Source organism: Oncorhynchus mykiss, chromosome 18 (assembly GCF_057628025.1).
Source record: "Oncorhynchus mykiss isolate SJ-2025 chromosome 18, ASM5762802v1, whole genome shotgun sequence".
Classification (NCBI taxonomy): Eukaryota; Metazoa; Chordata; class Actinopteri; order Salmoniformes; family Salmonidae; genus Oncorhynchus; species Oncorhynchus mykiss.
Genome location: NC_143039.1, coordinates 72,903,615 through 72,923,614, shown reverse-complemented (window position 1 = coordinate 72,923,614; position 20,000 = coordinate 72,903,615). Strand labels below are relative to the sequence as shown.

At 40.8% G+C, this 20,000-nt stretch overlaps 1 protein-coding gene across 2 annotated transcripts in view; it reads right to left on the bottom strand.

The window, feature by feature from the left end:
- The window catches only part of LOC110496699 (zinc finger protein 40), a 114,570-nt gene extending 106,850 nt beyond the window's left edge, over positions 1-7,720 (bottom strand). Inside the window, exons 1-2 of one of the 2 annotated variants that reach the window (XM_036953520.2) lie at positions 7,255-7,720; positions 2,213-2,375 (exon numbers count right to left, since the gene is read on the bottom strand). In XM_036953520.2, the coding sequence (XP_036809415.2) occupies positions 2,213-2,252 (40 nt within the window). In that variant the 5' untranslated portion in view covers positions 2,253-2,375; positions 7,255-7,720. Of the gene's footprint in view, positions 1-2,212; positions 2,376-6,866 lie in introns of both variants that reach the window. The other variant, XM_036953521.2, reaches the window with a different exon arrangement.
- Between the last annotated feature and the right edge of the window lie 12,280 nt (positions 7,721-20,000).

The window sequence follows — 20,000 nt, the reverse complement described above, 5'->3', positions numbered from 1 at the left end:
AACAAGACAATGATCCAAAACATAAAGCAAAATCTACAATGGAATGGTTCAAAAATAAACATATCCAGGTGTTAGAATGGCCAAGTCAAAGTCCAGACCTGAATCCAATCGAGAATCTGTGGAAAGAACTGAAAACTGCTGTTCACAAATGCTCTCCATCCAACCTCACTGAGCTCGAGCTGTTTTGCAAGGAGGAATGGGAAAACATTTCAGTCTCTCGATGTGCAAAACTGATAGAGACATACCCCAAGTGACTTACAGCTGTAATCGCAGCAAAAGGTGGCGCTGCAAAGTATTAACTTAAGGGGGCTGAATAATTTTGCACGCCCAATTTTTCAGTTTTTGATTTGTTAAAAAAGTTTGAAATATCCAATAAATGTCGTTCCACTTCATGATTGTGTCCCACTTGTTGTTGATTCTTCACAAAAAAATACAGTTTTATATCTTTATGTTTGAAGCCTGAAATGTGGCAAAAGGTCGCAAAGTTCAAGGGGGCCGAATACTTTCGCAAGGCACTGTATATACTGTACTCGATACCATCTACTGCATCTTGCCTATGCCGTTCTGTACCATCACTCATTCATATATCTTTATGTACATATTCTTTATCCCTTTACACTTGTGTGTATAAGACAGTAGTTGTGGAATTGTTAGGTTAGATTACTCGTTGGTTATTACTGCATTGTCGGAACTAGAAGCACAAGCATTTCGCTACACTCGCATTAACATCTGCTAACCATGTGTATGTGACAAATCACATTTGATTTGATGAACATAAGCGCTTACACAGTGAACTACAACTATCACCTACATACAGACTCCAACCATCACCTACATACAGACTCCAACCATAACTAACATACAGACTCCAATGATATCGGCCTAAAGGGAGGTTCCCCCATAGAATTACACAATGTATTCTACTTCTGTGCTTCCCACAGCTCACACTGAAGGCAATAGGAAGCACTAATAGAAATTGTATGACAAAAGACTAACCAGCAAAATGACACAGAAGGGAAGTGGACGACCATGCGTCAGCAGATCCTAAAGACATTTGGTCTGTGTGAACAGAAGTGTGTTGGGGGCTAGGGGACTGGGGTTAGGACAGGTGACTCAGTGATCCCTTCCTATTTCTATCTATTGCTCACTTGCTTCTGAATATTGAAGTCTAAACTAGAGATGACCTGACAGAGAGTAGAATGTAATAGGATAGAATAGAACATAATAAAATAGAACAGAATAGAATAGACTAGGTTAGAATAGAATAGGATAGAATAAAATAGAATAGGATAATAGAATAGGATAGAATCGGATAATAGGATAGAATAGGTTAGAATAGGATAGAATAGACTAGGATAATAGACTAGGTTAGAATAGGTTAGAATACAATAGGTTAGAATAGGATAAAAGAATAGAATAGGTTAGAATAGGATAGAATAGACTAGGATAATAGACTAGGTTAGAATAGGTTAGAATACAATAGGTTAGAATACAATAGGTTAGAATACAATAGGTTAGAATAGCATAAAAGAATAGAATAAATTAGAATAGGTTAAGTTAGAAGAGGTTAGAATATATTATAATAGGTTAGAATAGATTAGAATAGGTTAAATTAGAATAGGTTAGAATAGGTTAAGTTAGAATAGGTTAGAATAGATTAGAATAGGTTAAATTAGAATAGGTTGGAATAGAATAGATTAGAATAGGTTAAATTAGAATAGGTTAGAATAGGATAGATTAACCTATTCTAATCTATCCTATTCTAACCTATTCTAATTTAACCTATTCTAGAATATAATAGATTAGAATAGGTTAAATTAGAATAGGTTAGAATATAATAGATTAGAATAGGTTAAATTAGAATAGGTTAAAATAGGATAGATTAGAATAGGTTTAGTTAGAATAGGTTAGAATAGGATAGATTAGAATATGTTAAGTTAGAATAGGTTAGAATAGGATAGATTAGAATAGGTTAAATTAGAATAGGTTAAAATAGGATAGATTAGAATAGGTTAAATTAGAATAGGTTAAATTAGAATAGGTTAAGTTAGAATAGGTTAAGTTAGAATAGGTTAAGTTAGAATAGGTTAAGTTAGAATAGGTTAAGTTAGAATAGGTTAAGTTAGAATAGGTTAAGTTAGAATAGGTTAAGTTAGAATAGGTTAGAATACAAGTCACATTCATAACACTCCATTTCAGTTTGGGGACTCACCTTTTAGGTTCTTGGGGTTGTTCTGCTTTGTGCGCGGCATTTTCTTCTCCCCGGTTGGTTGGTTCACTCACTGACACATCTTCTGAAAGGTGGTAGATTCTCTAATGCAGGTAGACCAGCTGGGGGACGGCTGACTCCACATACACACAGTCAGGGACACCCTCTGGGTTCACAAACAACAGGTTGGTCAGCGTTAGCTCAACATACAGCGAAGATCAATAAACACTAAACATTCCATGCAGTCTTCTATGTGTGTGTGTCAGGGTTTCCGTTAGTCAAATTTTGCACGGGACAGCGTGACTGCCTACACAGTAAAACAAATTCAAAATATTACATTTGTATAATAAAATGTGCGAACGACCTGTCTTACAGGCTATTTGTAAGAACACTTTAATTAATAAATATCAAAATCACAGCTGTTTTTTATTTTATTTAAATACAATCTAGACCTCTCTAATTGTATTTAGCCTAGACAGTAATATTTAAATTAAGCCAATTAAAATAACAAAAACATGGCTGTCTACGAACACCAGAGCCGGCCTGCCCCACACCCCATTCCAGCAGCGATTCAGCACCACAGCAGTGGAAAGAGGCCACTCAAGGTGGCAACAAAATGAAGAAATTATGAAACTGATGTCGGACAATCAAATGCGAATAAGTAAATCAAATTCATTCATTTAAAAAAAAAGGGATAAAGAATATGTACATGAAGATATATGAATGAGTGATGGTACAGAACGGCATAGGCAAGGTGCAGTAGATGGTATCGAGTATAGTATATACATATGAGATGAGTAATGTAGGGTAAGTAACATTATATAAGGTAGCATTGTTTAAAGTGGCTAGTGATATATTTACATCATTTCCCATCAATTCCCATTATTAAAGTGGCTGGAGTTGAGTCGAGAGTTGAGATGAGTAATGTAGGGTATGTAAACATTATATTAAGTGGCATAGTTTAAAGTGGCTAGTGATACATGTATTACATAAAGATGCAGTAGATGATATAGAGTACAGTATATACATATGAGATGAGTAATGTAGGGTATGTAAACATTATATTAAGTAGCGTTGTTTAAAGAGGACCTTGCATCTTTAACGTCAGTAAAAATAGAAACCCAGCAGATATGCATTTCCAAGCAGCTTGAGGATTTATTAGCCTATGAAGTATATTAGCATTTGACGTTGTGGCACATCGACTGCTATTTCCATCAATGAATAAAAAGCATTATTTTCCAATGGATTTTTCTTTCTCCCGGACAATTTGATTTAGCTGCTTTATTTATTTATTTATTTTAAATGGCCAAAAGCTGGCATTTACCTGTCAACAGAAACCCTTGGGTGGGTGTGTGTAGTCTCCCATCCTCTCACTTGGAAGAGAGAACACTGCTGTTGTTACGTCTGTCACTCTAACCGGTGTCACTTTCTAAATTCTTCCTTCAGTCTAAACGTACACAGTGTAAATTCTTATTTCGGTCCAAACGTACACAGTGTAAATTCTTATTTCAGTCCAAACGTACACAGTGTAAATTCTTATTTCAGTCCAAACGTACACAGTGTAAATTCTTATTTCAGTCCAAACGTACACAGTGTAAATTCTTATTTCAATCTTGGGTTTCATCAGACCAGAGAATTTTGTTTCCTCATGGTCTGAGACTCCTTTAGGTGCCTTTTGGCAAACGCCAAGTGGGCTGTCATGTGCCTTTTATTGAGGAGTGGCTTCCGTCTGGTCACTCTACCATAAAGGCCTTATTTGCTGGAATGCAGCAGAGAGGGTTGTCCTTCTGGAAGGTTCTTCCATCTCCACAGAGGAACTCTGGAGCTCTGTTAGAGTGACCATCGGGTTCTTATTCACCTTCCTGACCAAGGCTCTTCTTCCCCAATTGCTCAGTTTTGCCGGGCAACCAGCTTTAGGAAGAGTCTTGGCGGTTCCGAACTTCTTAAATTTAAGAATGATGAGGCCACTGTGTTCTTGGGGACCTTCAATGCTACATACATTTTTTGTTACCCTTCCCCAGATCTGTGCCTCGACACAATCCTGTCTCGGAGCTCTACGGACAATTCCTTCGACCTCACAACTTGGTTTTTGCTCTGATATGCACTGTCAACTGTGGGATCTTATATAGACAGGTGTGTGCCTTTCCAAATTATGCCAAATCAATCGAAACATCAAGAATGATCAATGGAAACAGGATGCACCTGATGTCAATTTCGAGTCTCATAGCAAAGGGTCTGAATACCTATTTAAATAAGATATGTTGTTTTTTTATAAATTAGCAAAAATGTCTAGAAACCTGTTTTCGCTTTGTCATTGTGGGATATTGTGTGAAGATTGATTAGGAATTTTTTGAAGGAAACTGTTTTTATATATTTTTTACAAATTTGTTTAGCATAATATATTTATATAGTATGCATTAAAGGCAGGGGTGGGCGATTCCAGTCCTCGAGGTCCTGATTGGTGTCACAGTTTTGTCCCAGCCCCAGCTAACAAACCTGACTCCAATAATCACCCAGTCATGATCTTCAGTTTAGAATGCAATGTGATTAATCAGCTGTGTTTGTTAGGGATGGAGAAACAGAGTGACACCAATCAGACCCTCGAGGACTGGAGTTGTCCATCCCTGCATTAAGGTGTCTGTAATAAAATTAATACGTGGCAAAAACAAATCTAGACATCAGTGAATGCATTTTAATAGCTTCCAAAAGATTTTCTACAATGGTGTGGGAGTGCCAAGATGGAGGTGTGGGAGTGCCAAGATGGAGGTGTGGGAGTGCCAAGATGGAGGTGCGGTAGCTTCAACGCAGCACCCCCTGTCGGTCATCTAGTGTATATACAAACAATTGATTCAAACATACATGTGTTAAATTCTTATTTTTGGCCAAATGTACACAGGCTAAATTTTTACTTCAGTTCAAACCTACTGAAAAAGGAAAGCTCCAGCTAGGTTTGATGGTATAATGTCCATATGACAGGATGACACTCCTGCGACTGAAATGTGGTGAATTCTGGACAGACAAAAGAGATGTGAAGGCATCTATATCCATATAACTATACGCCCTGGAGTAACTATCTCTAGTCTGATCTAAACCAAGAGGAGATTGTTTTTGGTAAATGCCTGATTGACAAGTCCATGTCAGATACGCATGCCTGTCCTTCGCTTTGACGAAACACGTTCACGAATGATGAAAGGTGCCAAAAAAATAAGGCCCTGTGTCTGGCGGGAAGTAAGCGCTCCAGGGTGCTACGGCGGTTAGCGGGCAGGACTAATATCAGACTGATCATCTTGTCAAAGTTAACACTCCATAGATCATTGCGTCACAATCAGACCTCTGCAAACACTGAAAGGGCAATGTGATCTCGTGGTAGTTGTTGTTTTATTGTATTGCTGCCCTTTCTTTCTTTTTTTTATGCAAATCTGCGCTCTGCAAAAAAAAAAAAAAAAACACGGCAAAGCATAGCACTCCTACAAATAGCCCTCCAATACACTGCCCTGAATTATCTATTTTTAAAAAATTATGACTTTATTGAAAATGACAAAACCTTTGAAATATAATGATCCGCATGCTGTTAGATAATTTCCTACATGGCGTTACTAAAATAACCTATTGTAGTATTCATAACAAGCAACCTCGTCCAATCCCTTCCACTGAACATTATCTTTCAGCATCACGTCTATGTTACATAACAGTCAGTTACTACAAGTGTAGGATTTTTAACCATACACTGCTACATGTGCGCTGCCACAGCAATGACATCATTCTCGAAGTCAGTGCAATAAATCGGCAGTGTGGTACATAGCGTCTGAACCAGGTCACCGAAAGAACGACAATTGAAAGTCACACAATGTAACATGCAGCCCCATGCAGCCCTAGGCACCCACCTGCCTCGCAGAACGAAGGACAGGTCGAATGCTTGACGCTTCAGACGATGCTGCATGTTCAGGAGGAGACCGAGACGTGCGTGTGCGGCGCGCGTGTCAGCTGATAAATATTTGAGGAAACACCCCGAAACTGACAGCTTGACGAGGACGCCACAATGAGCTGCTGAGTAAATGTTGCAGTAGGCCAAAAACTGTCCGAATGAAATCCTCTGTCTTGGTCAGTAACGGCTGACTCATTCAACACACACCTAGAGGAGGATTCCTTCCCGTCACCTTGCAGCATTTTACAACAACATTGTAGCCGCATGTAAAACAATAGACACGATGTCCTGCATTATGAAATATGAATTTTGAATAGCCAAACCCCTGTCTGTGTCATAATCAGATCACTCTATCCAACCAATAACGGTGGCTTCAAGTGACAGCCACTTCAAGTGTTCTAAACAGGTAAACACCCCTGTTTCCTTGTAGTCATTCATCAACGTGCTTTCACAATCCATGTTATATCACGTGTCAATTTTATTTTCAGAGAACGCAGTCTAAATCAAAAAACAATATGGGAACATCGTATTTTTATGTCAGTAGCAACACATGAACGCGCTGTAACTGAGGGAGGAGTCAGGGGAACCCCCTCGCTCTCTGCAACAGTACAACGGCTGCACTTCCCTAATTCAACAAAATGCGACATTATTTTCAACACTTTGTTTGCCATGTGTTGCGTAACATAAAACACTGGCTAGTGTATCAGATAAATTGCAATAGATAAGTCTTACCTATGGGAGCAAAATAGGCACATTCGGTACACGTTGCGTAGCAAGCAAGATAGTAACGTTACACACGCCACATTCGAATGCTGCAGACGTCTACACCAAAACAACGATGTAAGCAACGACGGATCTGAAAGTTTGACTTGTTTGGTCCTAAAATTTGACATTCCTTCTTGGCAAACCAAAAAAAAGCACAGGCGTGAGCTAAACGAAACAAAACAGTGATGGCCTTGAGAAAAGAACTAGCCAAACCAGCTAGAACGTCCCCGACAAGCATTGGACACGAGCGCCCCGTGAAAACACTGCCAGAACACATCCCGATGCAGACCGAAGTGGCCAACAAATTAACGAAAAAATAAATAAATATAAACAAACTACATTCAAATATACTTACAAGTGCAGTCTTACTATTAATAATTGTCAGGGATTGCAGGTGTAACACACCTTAACTGTAAGGACAAATTGATTATTTTGTCTCTCTTCTCTCACTTTCTATTGCAGGAAACAGACAGGCCCACTGACGTCAACGGGGGTCCCGTCTCCGCCTCCCAACCACAGGATGTCATCTCCGGGAGGTGTGAGACGGTCGAACTACGACCGAATAAATTACTGAAAACAATATTACTAAGGCCTTACGTTCTACTTTATATATGCACATTCATTTAAAACGTATATCAACTATGTGTAGATCATATGTACAATTTAAAAATAGTGTTTATTTCAAGTATCGTTTGTCGCCCACCCCCCTAAAGATCTCCCCTTTGCACTGACGGTTTTCCCGGAGGTTCCTTTTTTTCAGGTCACGTTGCGCCACTACGACTGCCGACCGGGCTTTCCCATGCAGATCTCCCATAGCAATTACTAACCATATAAAAGCCTAATAGACTTTGGCCTTGCCTGAGGTATTGAGGGTGAGTTTGAAAATCGAAGATTAGACCAGTTGCTATAAAAAATGTAGGATACATAGTGTGCCATGCAATGATTACGGTCAGTTTTCGCCTATAATCATAGACATTTAGGGTAGTATAAATCAAATGTATTTGAGATTGTTTACATTTTAATGATATAAAAAAAACTAAATTGAATAATACTAGCCTTCTATAATACATTGGATTAGATGTACCTTGCAAAACTCACTGCTGTGTTCCAAACTGCCTCTGCAAACAATAACTGTTCGTCGGGAGCTTCTTTATTCAAAACAGTTTCATAAATATATGGGTATTTCTTTTTTTAAACCTTTATTTAACGAGGCAAGTCAGTTAAGAACAAATTCTTATTTTCAATGACGGCCTAGGAACAGTGGGTTAACTGCCTGTTCAGGGGCAGAACGACAGATTTGTACCTTGTCAGCTAATATCACCACTTTATTTTAAGAATGTGAAATGTCATAATAATAGTAGAGAGAAAGATTCCTTTTTTTAAAAAAAAAGGTATTTCATCACATTCCCATTGGGTCAGAAGTTTACATAGACTCAATTAGTATGTGGTAGCATTGCCTTTAAATTGTTTAACGTGGGTCAAACGTTTCAGGTAGCCTTTCACCAGCTTCCCACAATATGTTGGGTGAATTTTGGTCCACTCCTGACAGAGCTGATGTAACTGAGTCAGGTTTGTAGGCCTCCTTGCTCACACACACGTTTTCAGTTCTGCCCACAAATGTTCTATAGGTTTGAGGTCAGGGATTTGTGATGGCCACTCCAATACCTTGACTTTGTTGTCCTTAAGCCATTTTGCCACAACTTTGGAATTATGCTTGGGGTCATTGTCCATTTGGAAGACCCATTTGCGACCAAGCTTTAACTTCCTGACTGATGTCTTGAGATGTTGCTTCAATATATCCACATCATTTTAATTCCTCATGATGCCTTCTATTTTGTGAAGTACACCAGTCCCTCCTGCAGCAAAGCACCCCCACAACATGATGCTTGCCACCCCTGTGCTTCACGGTTGGGATGGTGTTCTTCGGCTTGCAAGCATCCCCCTTTTTTCTCCAAACATAACAATGGTCATTATGGCCAAACAGTTCTATTTTTGTTTCATCAGATCAGAGGACATTTCTCCAAAAAATACGATCTTTGTCCCCATGTGCAGTTGCATATTGACATCTGGCTTTTTTTATGGCAGTTTTGGAGCAGTGGCTTCTGCCTTGCTGAGTGGCCTTTCAGGTTATGTCGATATAGGACTCGTTTTACTGTGGATATAGATAATTTTGTACCTGTTTCCTCCAGCATCTTCACAAGGTCCATTGCTGTTGTTCTGGGATTGATTTGCACTTTTCACACCAAAGTACGTGGTATGAAGGCTGCGTGATCCCATGGTGGTTATACTTGCGTACTATTGTTTGTACAGATGAACGTGGTACCTTCAGGCATTTGGAAATTGCTCCCAATGATGAACCAGACTTGTTGGGGTCTAAAACATTTTTCTGAGGTCTTGGCTGATTTCCTTTGATTTTCCCATGATGTCATGCAAAGAGGCCCTGAGTTTAAAGGTAGGCCTTTAAATACATCCACAGGTACACCCCCAATTGACTTAAATGATGTCCATTAGCTAAACAACTTCTAAAGCCATGACATCATTTTCTGGAATTTTCCAAGCTGTTTAAAAGCACAGTCAACTTAGTGTATGTTAACTTCTGTCTGTCTGTAAACAATTGTTGGAAAAATTACTTGTGTCATGCACAAAGTAGATGTCCTAACCGACTTGCCAGAACTATAGTTTGTTAACAAGACATTTGTGGAGTGGTTGAAAAACAAGTTTTAATGACTGCAACCTAAGTGTATGTAAACTTCCAACTTCAACTGTATATATATATATAGAGAGAGAGAAATAAAATATGAAATAAATCATTCTCTCTGTCCTATTATTCTGACATTTCACATTCTTAAAATAAAGTGGTGATCCTAACTGACCTAAAACAGGGAATATGTACTAGGATTAAATGTCAGGAATTGTGAAAAACTGAGTTTAAATATACTTGGCTAAGGTGTATGTAAACTTCCGACTTCAACTGTACATATTACATATTTTACAGACACAATCTATTTTACAATAGTTATATATATATATATTTTTTAGTCCTTCCTCTATTTCTGATGTCCGTCCGGTTTGATTCCTATTTGTAACTGTGCTATTTCACAACATTTATGAACCTATAAACATTTTACAGACCTCATATGTTTTACATTGGTTATCTTGTTATTAGTCCCGCCCTTCAGCGCCATTCAACCCCTCCCATCTATCTCTCAACATCATCCAGTCCCACCCTTCAGCGCCATTCAACCCCTCCCCTCTATCTCTCAACATCATCCATTTTGGATTTCTGTTTGCCATACATTTTTCAACTGTGCTGTGATGCTTCACAAAAGTACTGAATCTTTCTATTCTCATAGCTTCTACAGATTGTAATGAATTGGGAGCTTAATGAATTGGGTTTCCATGGCCGAGCAGCCGCACACAAGCCTAAGATCAACATGCGCGATGCCAAATGTCGCCTGGAGTGGTGTATAGCTTGCCACCATTGGATTCTGGAGCAGCGGACACACGTTCTCTGGAGTGATGACTCACGCTTCACCATCTGGCAGTCCGATGGAAAAATCTGGGTTTGGCGGATGCCAAGAGAACGCTACCTGCCACAATGCACAGTGCTAACTGTAAAGTTTGGTGAAGGAGGAATAATGGTCTGGGGCTGTTTTTCATGGTTCAGACACTGCCCTTAGTTCCAGTGAATGGAAGTCTTAACGCTACAGCATACAATAGCATCTTAGACAATTCTGTGTTTCCAACTTTGTGGCAACAGTTTGGGGAAGTCCCTTTCCTGTTTCAGCATGACAATGCCCCCGTTCGCAAAGCGAGGTCCATACAGAAATGGTTTGTCTAGATTGGTGTGGAAGAACTTGACAGGCTTGGACAGAGCCCTGACCTCAACCCCATCGGACACCTTTGAGATTATTGGAACGCCGATTGCGAGCCAGGCCTAATCGCCCAACATCAGTGCCCAACCTCACTAATGCTCTTCTGGCTGAATTGAAGCAAGTCCCTGCAGCAATGTTCCAAAATCTAGTAGAAAGCCCTCCCAGAAGAGTGGAGGCTGTTATAGTAGCAAAGGGGGTACCAACTCCATATTAATGCCCATGGTTGCGGAATGAGATGTTTGACAAGCAGGTGTCCACTTACTTTTGGCCATGTAGTGTATTGTGTCCTTTGGAAAGTCTGCCTTCTACTTCCTCATTCATTAGTCTGCCTTCAACTTCCTCATTCACCCTGAAGAAGGCACAGTGATGCTGAAACATTGGTGATTTACCCCAAAAATTACTGTAAGTTTATATATAGAGTGTGTGACAGTCTTTATTTGTATAGCTTATATTGTATTCGCTGTTAGTCAGCACCTCTACATAAAAAATAATTTTCTCTGGGTGTGCAACAGTTCATGTTTTTTTTTAATTTGCCCATTATTTTGTAAAAAAAAACATGACTTACCAGCCTACATTTAAATATTTTTTATCTTACAACAAAATGTGTTGGCTATTTATGTCCACATCAGGTCAAGTCAATTAAGCTACTATGAGAATTGTATCTATAAATGGGAGATTTATCTCATGGAGATATACTCTACTTCAACATAGTTGGAAAGTCTTGGTACTGTAATACATTGAGTCACAGTACCCCATTGTCGGGCTGATGCTAAGAGAAGACATGACTCCATCAGCAGATGCTGTTCTGTTTTTAAAAAAAGTTATGCCCGTGTGCCTCAAATCATGACGGCTGCCACTGTGTGTTCCGCTATGACACATCACCTAATGAAAAAGGTCAAGGTATATTTTTATGCTAAGAGAAATAGCTCACTAACGAACAATGCGTGGAAGATGTGGCAGTTTTTTTTATCTGTAAAACAGATTCAAATGACACACTGTTGCTTACAGGGGCGCACTTCATGGTCACAAGTATTGCATTATGTAGGAAAGACGGTGTCATTTTGGACAAAGACTGGCCTGTACTGTATGTATATGAGGGATATTAAGGATGGTACGATGGCACCCCAGTGAATGTCTCATTTTTAGGGGCATGCTGCACAGGCCAAGCTATTTTGCCAGGATTAAATATTGTGATCAAGGTAGATTTTTTTTTTTGTGGACTAGACCTAATTGCAAAATGTATATATTGATACACAATGTGTTCACTGTGCGAATAGCTGTTCATATGTTTTGATTTTTGTCATTGTTGCTTTTTTGGTCTTTTAGAAAACTATACAAGGCGGTTGAAATATATGAATGACTCCCATTGTTTAAAATTGCATTTTTATAACGGTGGCCAAATTGCGTAAAGGAAGAAGTAGGAAGACATTCAGTCTTTCTACCGTCGGTCACGCAAAGAAGCACAAGCATTTCGCTACACTCGCACTAACATCTGCTAACCATGTGTATGTGACAAATAAAATTTGATTTGATTTGATTTGAAGCTTAGTACACTTTCTGACGTCCTCGCTGTCACTTGTCACAGTGTGTGTTGTAAGGCATTACTTCCATTGAAAGGTGGTTCTGTCCTGTGAGAGAACCTCACCATCACATCTCAGACTACCTGTAGAGTGGCAACTCACCCATTATGACTCACATTGTTCCGCTGCACCAACATGCACCAACGTAGCCTGTTCTGACCAATATAAGTTTGGCAAAGATTTAACATTTATGTAGGTCTCTTTCTTGACTGGATCTTATTTCAGTGTGAATATAGTCACATATGTGACTAACACTAAATGTGTTTCCATGACCTTGTCCATGGCCTTCCATGCATAATAATGTCATTATTCTAATTATTAGGGTAGAAAAAATAGATTGACCTCGGTATCTAATATTAAAACGTGTGGGCTATTAGGAGCTCAGTAACACAGCCTACAGAAGATGGTAATTCAGCACAGATACGGTCTAAACCACCACACGTCTGCCTCATTTTCTCTCTATAAGACTCATTTGCATTCAACACTCTCTTCCCACCCACAGAGCTAGATTGTAACGATTCTCGTTGGTGGAAGGAGAGGAGGACCAAAATTCAGCGTGGTAAGTGTTCTTCATATTTTAATTGAAAAACTGAACACTACACAAAATAACAACGAAGAGAAAACAAAACAGTTCTGCCAGGTGAACAGACACTAAACAGAAATGAAACACCCACAACCAAAAAGGGGGAAACAGGCTACCTAAGTATGATTCTCAATCAGAGACCACGAACTACACCTGCCCCTGATTGAGAACCACACTAGACCAAACGCGTAGAAATATAACGACATAGAAAAAAGAACAGAAAAGAACTACCCACCCCAACTCACACCCTGACCAACCTAACACAAAGACATAAAAAAGGAACTAAGGTCAGAACGTGACATAGATGTTTGATTATTGCGGAGAAAGAGAGCACGAGGGTGTGATATGAAATCATTTATACCACTGCTTTTCTACAGATCTAGAAGTGTGGATTTGACAGTAGATATTGGAAGAGATTATCTGTTTTCAGAAGTCTCCAGGAGCATTGGGTTGTCATAACGACCAATTCGGCAGAACTTGCGGGTCCTTTTGGGGGACAGCCTTGGTTTAGCCAAGTCGCAGAGAAGCAATCTGCATCACCCAACAAAACCCCCATCCTCTTGTAGATAGACCAGAGTGGCAACTTACAGGCTGGAGTCAAGCACTGGATGGCACCCTATTCCCTATATAGTGCACTACTTTTGACCTGTAGCTGGACGCTGATCAAAAAGAAGTGCACTGTATAGAGAACAGGATGCCTCTTGGGACACGGCCACAGTCTGATTTGGAAAGTTTGAGAGTCATCCCTCCTATCAGCCACAAGGCTGACCCCTAACCTGCCTCAAGACGAGAAGCCCCAGCATTCCAAGGCGTGGCTAATGACACCTCAAATTTTCACAATGTTCCAATAAAAAGCCAAATGTGGATCTTGTTACAGAGGGGGACTTCTTCAGCTGCCTCCACAGCAGTCGTAGCGAAGGGTTATTAATAAACTGAAGTGGTTTTGGTATAAATAAGCACAGCTGCCCTCCAGAACTGTCCTGCAGAACAATGGCCTCTTATGTGACTGGACTGAGAAGAACACGGGCTCGTGTGGTTTGGGCCTACTACCCCCTAGCCTTTGCTTGCTTCCCAAATAGCACCCTATTCCCTATGTAGTGCACTAATTTTGACCAGAGCCCTGTGCACTAGGTAGGGAATAGGGTGCCGTTTGTGAAGCATCCTACGTTTAAGAGTATTTTTTATTTATTCTTTTTTTTAAATATATTTCATTCTGGTAGGTTTCAGGTAGATATTAATTGAATAGATACGAACAAGCCCTCAAACAAACTAAACTTTCACAGAGGAAGACATGCCTACAGGCTGCTCATCTCCCTTTTAGTGTTCTTCATACGGTACGTATATATTTATGTCGTAATTAAAGTATGTAGGTCGAAGTGCTTTCATTCATTTCAACCATCCATTTTCCAGTGCAATAGATCTCAAAACGATTGGCCTCACTTGAGCACCGTACCAGAGGGTCGGGGTGACAGCCCAGCACATAACTGGGGGTGAGCTCCCAGCCATCCAGGACATACATGCCAGGCGGTGTCTTAGAAAGGCCTGAAAAATTGCCAAAGACTCCAGCCACCCGAGACGTGGACTGTTCCTACCTGGCAGGTGGTACCGGTGCATCAATGCTCAGACCAACAGACTCCTAAACAGTTTCTATCCCTTGGCCATAAGACTGCTTAATGGCTAACAACTACTGCTCCCTCTCACAGTTACACTGCTGCTATAATGATTATTGATTAGATGTACTACAACCATTACGCTGCTGTTCATTGATTATCATTACCATTAGTATCTATCTTTTTATCCTGTTACTGGTCATTATTACTCCTGTTTACATGTAGATATTACCATTAGTATCTATTGATCCTGTTACTGGTCACTATTACTCCTGTTTACATGTATATATTACCATTAGTATCTATTTATCCTGCTACTGGTCACTATTACTTCTGTTTACATGTACAGTACTAGTCAAAAGTTTGGACACACCTACTCATTCAAGGGTTTTTCTTTAGTTGTACTATTTTCTACGTTGTAGAATGATAGTGAAGACATCAACACTATGAAATAACACATATGGAATGACGTAGTAACCAAAAAAGTGTTGACAGCTTTGCGCACTCTTGGAATACTTTTCCAACAGTCTTGAAGGAGTTCCCACATATGCTGAGCACTTGTTGGCTGCTTTTCCTTCACTCTCCGGTCCAACTCATCCTAAACCATCTCAGTCGGGTTAAGGTCAGGTGATTGTGGAGGCCAGGTTATCTAATGCAGCACTCCATCCCTTTCCTTGGTCAAATAGCCATTACACAGCCTGGAGGTGTGTTTTGGGTCATTGTCCTGGTGAAAAACAAATTATAGTCCCACTAAGCGCAAACCAGCGTATTGCTGCAGAATGCTGTGGTAGCCATGCTGGTTAAGTGTGACTTGAAAAATAAATCACTGACAGTGTCACCAGCAAAGCACCCCCACACATCACACCCCCTCCTCCATGCTTCACGGTGGGAACCACACATGCAGAGATCATCCGTTCACCTACTCCGCGTCTCACAAAGACATGGTGGTTGGAACCAAAAATCTAAAATTTGGACTCATCAGACCAAAGGACAGATTTCCACCAGTCTAATGTCTATTGCTCATGTTTCTTGGCCAAAGTAAGTGTCTTCTTATTATTGGTGTCCTTTAGTAGTGTTTTCTTTGCAGCAATTAAACCATGAAGGCTTTATTCACACAGTCTTCTCTGAACAGTTGATGTTGAGATGAATCTGTTACTTGAACTCTGTGAAACATTTATTTGGGCTGTATTCTGAGGTGCAGTTTAGTATAATGAACTTATCCTCTGCAGCAGAGGTAACACCCCAATTTGTGGTCTCCAATTGGTAGTTACAGTCTTGTCTCCACGCTGCAACTCCCGTACGGACTTGGGAGAGGCGAATATCGGGAGCCGTGCGTCCTCTGAAACACGACCCAACCAAGCTGCACTGCTTCTTGACACAATGCCCATTTAACCCAGAAGCCAGCCACACCAATGTGTCGGAGGAAACACTGTACACCTGGCGACCTGGTTAGCGTGCACTGCGCCCGGCCCGCCACAGGAGTCGCTAGTACGCGATGAGACAGGGATATCCCTGCTGGCCAAACCCTCTCTAACCCGGACGACGCTGGGCCAATTGTGCGTCGCCCCATGGACCTCCCGGTCGCGGCCGGCTGCGACAGAGCCTGGGCTCGAACCCAGAATCTCTGGTGGCACAGTATTATCCCTGCACATTGTACATATCTATCTCAATACTCCATTATCCCTGCACATTGTACATATCTACCTCAATACTCCATTATCCCTGCACATTGTACATATCTACCTCAATACTCCATTATCCCTGCACATTGTACATATCTACCTCAATACTCCATTATCCCGGCACATTGTACATATCTACCTCAATACTCCATTATCCCTGCACGTTGTACATTAGGTACTGACCCTGTTTTAGCTTCCTCTCTGATTTCTCCTGTGTTTTTGTTATTAGTTAATACTAGTTTGAATTGAACACTGCACTGTTGGGTAGGGCTGTCACTTTACTTGTGCATGTGACAAAAAAAACAAACACTTGAAACATAAATTCACAATAAAAGTAACTGTCTTCCAGTGATAAGAGCAACCATAAACACACGACACGGCAACAGTTTTCTATTTAAATGCCGGTATATCTGAAACCACAGAACAAACAGCTGTTAGGATCCCTATCAAACCTTTCAGCATGTTCAATCAGGGCTGCAAACTTGCCGTGCGTAGCTGCTCCTATTGTTGTAAATTACGACGCCATGAACGTCCTCTACTTTGTTGTATAACTTGTTTATAGCGAATTGTCTTTTTATCGTGTCCCTCCTGCACTGCTGCAGGGTTGGTTTGAGGGAACGACTGTACACTCCACGCCAGAGTAGAAGTGTGTATAGATTTAAGCTAACGTGATCGAGCTGTCTATTTCCATCTATTCTCCACAGCAGGCATTGAAGGGATGGAAAGAGAACACACTGCTGCTGGGGGCACTTTGTTTACACAGAGTCATAGGATGTTACATAACTGAGGCTGTTGCCCAGGCAACACTGACTCTGAGTTTACCTGGTCATGCAAGAGAGAGGGCATCATTTGGCCACATGACTGACTGACTGACTTAATGCTTATCCAATAGATATATAGGCCCGTAATGAGATGGCTAGCTGTCTCTCTCTCTGGTGCCCTGAGATGTTATTCCTTAGAGAGACTTAATGGATACCAGGGGTTGAGATACCTCTAGTGTGATGGTTGAGTTACCTCTAGTGTGATGGTTGAGATACCTCTAGTGTGATGGTTGAGATACCTCTAGTGTGATGGTTGAGATACCTCTCGTGTGATGGTTGAGTTACCTCTAGTGTGATGGTTGAGATACCTCTAGTGTGATGGTTGAGATACTTCAAGTGTGATGGTTGAGATACTTCAAGTGTGATGGTTGAGATACCAATAGTGTGATGGTAGAGATACCACTAGTGTGATGTTTGAGATACCTCTCGTGTGATGGTTGAGATACCTCTAGTGTGATGGTTGAGATACCTCTAGTGTGATGGTTGAGATACCTCTAGTGTGATGTTTGAGATACCTCTAGTGTGATGGTTGAGATACCTCTAGTGTGATGGTTGAGATACCTCTCGTGTGATGGTTGAGATACCTCTAGTGTGATGGTTGAGATACCTCTAGTGTGATGTTTGAGATACCTGTAGTGTGATGGTTGAGATACCTCTCGTGTGATGTTTGAGATACCTGTAGTATGATGGTAGAGATACCACTAGTGTGATGTTTGAGATACCTCTAGTGTGATGGTTGAAATACCTCTAGTCTGATGGTTGAGATACCTCTAGTGTGATGTTTGAGATACCTCTAGTCTGATGTTTGAGATACCTGTAGTGTGATGGTTGAGATACCTCTAGTGTGATGTTTGAGATACCTGTAGTGTGATGGTTGAGATACCTCTAGTGTGATGGTTGAGATACCTCTAGTCTGATGGTTGAGATACCTCTAGTGTGATGGTTGAGATACCTCTAGTGTGATGGTTGAGATACCTCTCGTGTGATGGCTGACTCTGGTGCCATACTGATAAACACATTCAACAACCACATGAAAGGGTATCTGAGGGAGGTGATTGTAGTAATGCATGTTAAAGGGTGGACTGGCTACTGATCTACCAACCAGTGACGATAAGGGAATCATCTATTCAAATGTTAGTTTTCCATCATAAAGGGAAGTTCATGTTGCGTCTGTGTGGTAACAATATTACAGTATATTCAAATCATTTTTGAATGGCATTTTATCACGTGAAACTGCAGCAGCATTGGTTCTCATTGGTTCTCATTGGTTCTCATTGGTTCTCATTGGTTCTCATTGGTTCTCATTGGTTCTCATTGGTTGTCTTGACATGTTTTTTTTTTCCGTCAAAAGTACCAAATGTGGAACATTGTAGCATAATAAAAACAACCTCTGGGTAGCCTAACCTTTGAGGGAAATGTGAGGCATCTTGTCTTGTTCAAGTCACATACAAACACGTGATATCACTGGTAACAACGTGAGTCAATTCTCATTACTCTCTGTGTGTGTGTGTGTAATCCCCACTAGAAGATGGACTCGAGGTCACAGGCACTCTGGCTCTCCTGAGCCGTACGATAACAGCACCAGGCTTCCCCACAGAAGAAGCTGCCTCTTTGTATTCCAGGGATCATCACTGAGTGCTTTCTCTCAGCTGTTCGCCATTTATATAGCCTACCTTGTGACTTTAGTCCTTACCATCTGGCTCTCTCTTAATATAAGTAGCCGCCTCCCTGTTTTCAATCGCCAGGGCTGGGCTTTCTTTGCCTGCTCTGCCTGTCTAGCATTCAATGAAATCAGAAATTGTGTGCCTTTTTTTCCCTCTTGAAATGTTTGCCAATCTGTGCCTCTCAAAGAGAGCAGTCAACTATTCACTATTCACTTATTGATTGCTGTGCTCTCTCCAGTATCCTGGATAGATTCGAGTTTCAACATTGCTGCTCTTCGAACATCCATAAAAGCAACTTGGCAGGATGCAAATCCTGTAGTCTGTGTTAGACATCTTATTATCTGGGCTGTGTTTGAGCAGGGATGTCAGTTTCAGTCACACAGAGAGAACTGTTACGATGTGTTCTGGATTCGCCATACTGGATGCTATGTGTTCCAAATCAGGTTGGGGTGTCTGTGTGTGAGCGTGCATGTATGTGTGTGTGTGTGTGTGTGTGTGTGTGTGTGCGTGCATGCATGTGTGTGTGTCTATGGTTTTGCAAACCCACCAAAAAAGCTAATCCAAGGGCTTTTTGTTCAGAAGAAACCAATGATTGGGCTTTAAGGAGTGTGCCGACAAGCACAAATCAAAATAACTACTCCATCGACAGACACTGAGCCACAAAGATACAGAGATTCTTATCAACAGAATGGGGCGGGGGGGTTAAGATTTACTAGCTGGCGGAACAGCTAGATGAAGTACAGTGTCCTCATGTGATCTATCATAGAGCTGTAGGTTCCACTGCCAATGCATTGAATACATGATGACACGTCTGAGAGGACCTGCCTACTTTGTTTCTGACCTCAAAACATGCCCGGAATCCTTATGTAGCCTAATAACATGTTTGGAATCCTTATGTAGCCTAATAAAGTGTTTGGAATCCTTATGTAGCCTAATAAAGTGTTTGGAATCCTTATGTAGCCTAATAAAGTGCTCAACATCCTTATGTAGCCTAATAAAGTGCTCGGAATCCTTATGTAGCCTAATAAAGTGTTTGGAATCCTTATGTAGCCTAATAAAGTGCTCAACATCCTTATGTAGCCTCATAAAGTGTTTGGAATCCTTATGTAGCCCAATAAACTGCTCAGAATCCTTATGTAGCTTAATAAAGGGCTCAGGGAAGTACCCTACCTCTTTTGGACAATGTTTTGGTGCCGCGGTCATAGTGCCAGTGGATTACTACAGTCATTTCCCTGCAATGGTCCAACTGAAGACCAGCCAGCTGATGTTATGGCAATGTTGTGACA